This window comes from Chaetura pelagica, unplaced genomic scaffold, assembly GCF_000747805.2.
Source record: "Chaetura pelagica isolate M959 unplaced genomic scaffold, ChaPel_1.0 scaffold32, whole genome shotgun sequence".
In the NCBI taxonomy this organism is placed as follows: Eukaryota; Metazoa; Chordata; class Aves; order Apodiformes; family Apodidae; genus Chaetura; species Chaetura pelagica.
In genome coordinates this window covers 485133-489637 of record NW_009952368.1, presented here as the reverse complement: position 1 = coordinate 489637, position 4505 = coordinate 485133, and the positions used below count along the sequence as shown (strand labels likewise).

The window sequence follows — 4505 nt, the reverse complement described above, 5'->3', positions numbered from 1 at the left end:
CCTGTAGAGTCTGTCCTGAGTGGCACTGTGTGCCCCATGTCTCCAGATAACCCTTTTCCCTGCCCTGGGCCTTTATCTCTGTGGTGACAAACAGCCCTCTCTGGACAGAAAGAGGAAATTCCACTCATTGTTCTGCAGCTGGGCCCTGCCTGCAGTGCTCTGTCCCCTCTTGCTGCACCACTGGCAGGCGTTTCCTGAAGTGACAATCAGCAGCAGGACCATGGCAGGAGGGCTTCATTCCTAGGTTCCCCTTTAGGTCCCAGTATGATCCCCCTCTAATGAAGCTTTATGGCTCAGCTATGGCCCTGACAACTTTGGATATACATCCCTCATATCTTCTCTGTGCAGTAGCCAGACCTGCATCTGGAACACCAAACCATGCAAATGACTGCACTCTACCTTCCCTTGCTGTAGGCAGCACAGCTTGCTCTTGAGGCAGATGTAGCTGAGAATAGAATGAACAACAGGTAACCATCCCTGCAGTGAGCTCAAGTATCTTCTGTTTGAGTTCTGGCAGGGCTTCATACCTCTAGACATGAATAATGCCCCCTCACACTTGTGCAGTGGAAGCACAGGGGAGTTAGAAAAGCTGTGTCATAAACACAGGGTTAGGGTTTTGAGATGGCTTTCCAAGGGCAGTGCCTGGAAGTGCATTCTTCAGGGACACTCTAAACTTTGGAGGATGTACATCACCTCTTGGACAGGCACTGGAACAGTATCTGGTAATTCTTTCCCTGCCTCCCAGCACTAACAACCCAAACCAGCTTTACTTAATGGAGTCTTTCCTGTCTTATTGCATAGCTGGTTGGACCTTTTAGATGGATTTCCTATTGCCTTGGGTTTTTGAACAATGAAGACTATCTTTCTACTTCTATTAAGGTTATCTTGGTGCACCTCTTGTCCCAGGGGTAAGGGGTATCACTTGTGAGCCCTGAATACTGCCAGTGCTGCTTTCTAGGGAAGGTTTACACAGGGCAACTGCACAGGAAGCCTAGGAAGGAAATGTGGCAGCAGCTATGAAAGGACTGAGCAGCACAGTAGCCTTTTGGTTCAGACAAGCCTGTGACTCCAGAGACTTCGTTTCCCTTCCCTGCTCCCTCTTAGCAGGTGCTGTGGATGGGCACTGATCCCTGGCTGTGCTTTCATGGTGCCATTCAGAGTGGAGGAGAGGACAACTGGCCTTCCAAACAGAGAATCTGAGGTGCAGTAAAGGTTGGAGGGGCTCAGGTGCAGTGGTGATTGGGACTGTAGAAATACTGTTTCAGTTGGCAGTGTTACTTTGCAAGGCTGCAAAACCAGTACACTTAAGACACTGGGCAATGGATGTGAAATACCTTGAAGGCTTTGCTGGTGGTTCTTGCATTACGTAGTTTTAGCCACAGTGCAGCTGTTTCTAGTAACTGGTGTGTGATGAGAACAGAACTCTTTGCACTGACCTTTCCAGTTGAAATGAAGAAGGGTGTAGCAGTGGTGTATTGACAAGAGGAAAGATTGAGACAGTTGAGAATTGCCTTTTAAAGTGCTTTAGTGATATAATTGTTCATAACATTGTTCTTTGTACAGCATAAGTGCTCTATGTCCCATGTTACAGATGGCAAATCTGAGATACATAATAAAGTGATTTGTTCTGAACCAACAAAGAAGTTGATCCTACACTGGGACTGAGACCTCAACGTTCTTGGTTCTCAGAGTTTGATTTCCATACTCATATTATGTTCTTTTGCAAAATAACTTTGTCTTGTCTTTGTTTGACCTGCTTAATTCTCCCCTTTTTAAAAAATCTACTCAGTCCAGCAGCTTTTAAAAAGATGCTTCCTTTTTATCACAGTGTTGAAAATAGATGAGCTGAATTACATCACTGGAAAGGGTTCCCAATATTCGCTCTCTTTGCTCTGCCACTTCAACTCTCAGCAAAAGAAGTAGTTGTGGGTGGGGAGGGAGGCTACAAAGGAGTGGAAATTCACCAAAGTTACTGAAGCTTCTTGATGTTCTTGAAATTTATATGTCAAAAATCATACCCAGAAAATGTTCACCACTACTTAACTACCATTGAGTAGAACCTGTTTCCTGCAGGCATGCACACTTTGCTGTGGTGAGATGAACGGTTTGGAATGAAATCTGAAGCCTGCTGTTGGTGGGAGGCTCCTCTGCTGTGCTTTTGTTATAACAAGACCTTCGTGCTTCAAAGGAAAAGATAATCTGTGCATGCATTGTGGATTTTTTGTAGGATACATCTAGAGCTGGGAATTTCCTCTCTTCTCCCAGTGGATTTCTCTTCTGCCAGGTGTGAAGCAATCCATGTGTTCTTCTTCTCCTCACTGTGGCTTCACCTTCTTTCTGGATAGTTGTATCCAGCTGTTTCCTGATTTCACAGTTAGCCAGCTCCTGGGGAAGTGGAGAGAAGAGGATCTCAAGGGTGAGACAGTAAGGATTGAGCTGTAAAATTCCTCTTCTCCCTTAGCAGGCTTCTACTTCTTGTCTTTTCACTTTTCATTTTCATTTGGCTATTTTCCCCTGAAAGGAATCAAAAGCTTTCACAGGAGAGAAGTGATTTTATGGAGTTATAGATGCAGCAGGATGGGTCCATCTGTCTTTTCAAGATTCCTAAGCTTGTACCGTCCCTTGATGCTCCATTCCTGTAGGTGTACCAGCCTCAAAGAAAGAAGGAATTGTTTCAAAATGTTCAAAAGTGCTCAGGTGTTCCAGAGCCAAAGAGTCTGGTTTCATAGAGAACTTTGGCAACCAGAAACATACATTTTTGGGGAGTTTTGGCTCCTAAGTCCCGTAGGTTTCTTTAGCTTTGTCTTCTGTATTCTCTTCTCATGTTCTCATTCCAACATCTTTAATATGTCCCAAAGTTTCTCCCCTTCTTTTCAGGCTTTTTAAGTCTGGGAACTTTAGTGAGCTGGACATTCCAACATAGCAGCTTCATAAAATGTCCTATAGGTATAAAAATATAAATTCTATGAAACAATATATATATATATAGTATAGTTAAATAATGTTCTGGAGATCACTGGTATTCTGCTTCTGTTTGATTTGAGGCTTTTGATAAGATAAAGGTTGTTTTAGAGTAAAAACAAACTTGTGTTTCTTTTTTGTTTTACTAAGTTATGAATCCTCTCAAGATTGACCTCATTACCACAAACACTGTACAGTCTCCTGAACATCTGGAACTACATTTTTGTGTCACTGGTTTCACTAACTTCTGACAAGACAAAACCAGGATTGTCATAACCTTTCTTTTCTTTGGCTTTGGCCTCTTTCTCATTGTAGAGACAGAAGGCACAGTGGGGAGTCTCCACAGCCACTGTCTTGCTGAAGTTCTGGAAGTCTACTCTGTATTTCCCTTCTTTGGTCTTGGACACAATGGGAGCAAAGCGATAACCCCAGAGCACCTCTTCTGGGATGTAGGATGTCCTCACTTGACAGGTAGCACTAGTGGCTTCAACAGTGCCATCTAAAAACACCACCAATTCAAAATCCTGCTGCAGAATGGTTTCTGCTGCCATGTGGAAGAACGGACTGTTCTTGTCTATGATATGATAAATAGTCAATGGGGAAATGAAGAAGAGATTCTCGTTGCCAGCATCAACTATAAATTCTATGTTGACCTGGTCCAAAATGATCGTTTCTCCTTCTGGGGTGATCGTGGTCTTCAGAAGTTTTCCATAGATGTGACTCCCAATCAGCAGGCTCTTCCTGAGGTTTGCCACCCGAATGAGGAGGCAGAGCTTCCCACCACGTTTGCTGATGACAGCATTCTTGCTGAAGGTGATGGTCTTGGCCCGGTTCTTGGACCTCGAGATCTTGGCCAAGATAGCACCACACATGAAAGAATTGATGATTACCCCCAGGATAGACTGGAAGATGAGCAGGAAAATGGCAGTGGCACATTGTTCTGTGACACACCTGAAGCCGTAACCGATGGTTACTTGGGTCTCCAAGGAGAAGAGGAAAGCTGAGGTCAGCCCGTTGATGTTCTCAACGCAGGGGGTGTGGTTTATGGAAGGGTTAAATTCTGGCAGGTCTTTGTGTATGTAAGCCACCACGTACCAGAGGAGCCCAAACAGAAACCAGCTGCCTAGGAACGCTGAAATGAAGATAGTCATTTTGTATCTCCACCTGAGATCCAGGATAGTCGTCCATATATCAATCAAAAAGACAAACCTTGCCTGCTCTACGTTGCCAAACTCTATGTTACACCTCCCATCCTTGGAGACCAGCCGTGCCCGGCGCCGGCTGCGCTCGCGGAGGTGCCTGCTGAAGCGTTTCCGGAGGTAGCTGAACATTCCCTCTGCTGCTCCTGTTCTGGGGAGTGAGAAATAACAAACACTGTGGGTAACGCAGGTGTCATTTATACCTGCAGTAGATTCTGACCAAGTCTCAAGGCACTTGTTTAGGAAAAAGTTCTATGATTTGCATATTTTCCCTCAGCTGGTGGGGAAAAGTTCCAGTAAGTACATGAGGAGACCAACAGGTTCTTGCCTAAGGAGCATTCCAGC

The 4505-nt window shown here is 44.8% G+C and overlaps 1 protein-coding gene across 1 annotated transcript; it reads right to left on the bottom strand.

Annotated features, from left to right (window-relative positions):
• Positions 1–3176: 3176 nt before the first annotated feature.
• Positions 3177–4292, bottom strand: KCNJ1 (potassium inwardly-rectifying channel, subfamily J, member 1). The gene has a single exon (XM_010008083.1). It carries the CDS (start codon positions 4290–4292, stop codon positions 3177–3179), a length of 1116 nt encoding a protein of 371 aa, XP_010006385.1.
• Positions 4293–4505: the final 213 nt, after the last annotated feature.

Excerpts from the sequence above, each read along its gene's own strand:
- KCNJ1 (XM_010008083.1), bottom strand. The coding sequence starts at position 4,292 with ATGTTCAGCTACCTCCGGAAACGCTTCAGCAGGCACCTCCGCGAGCGC.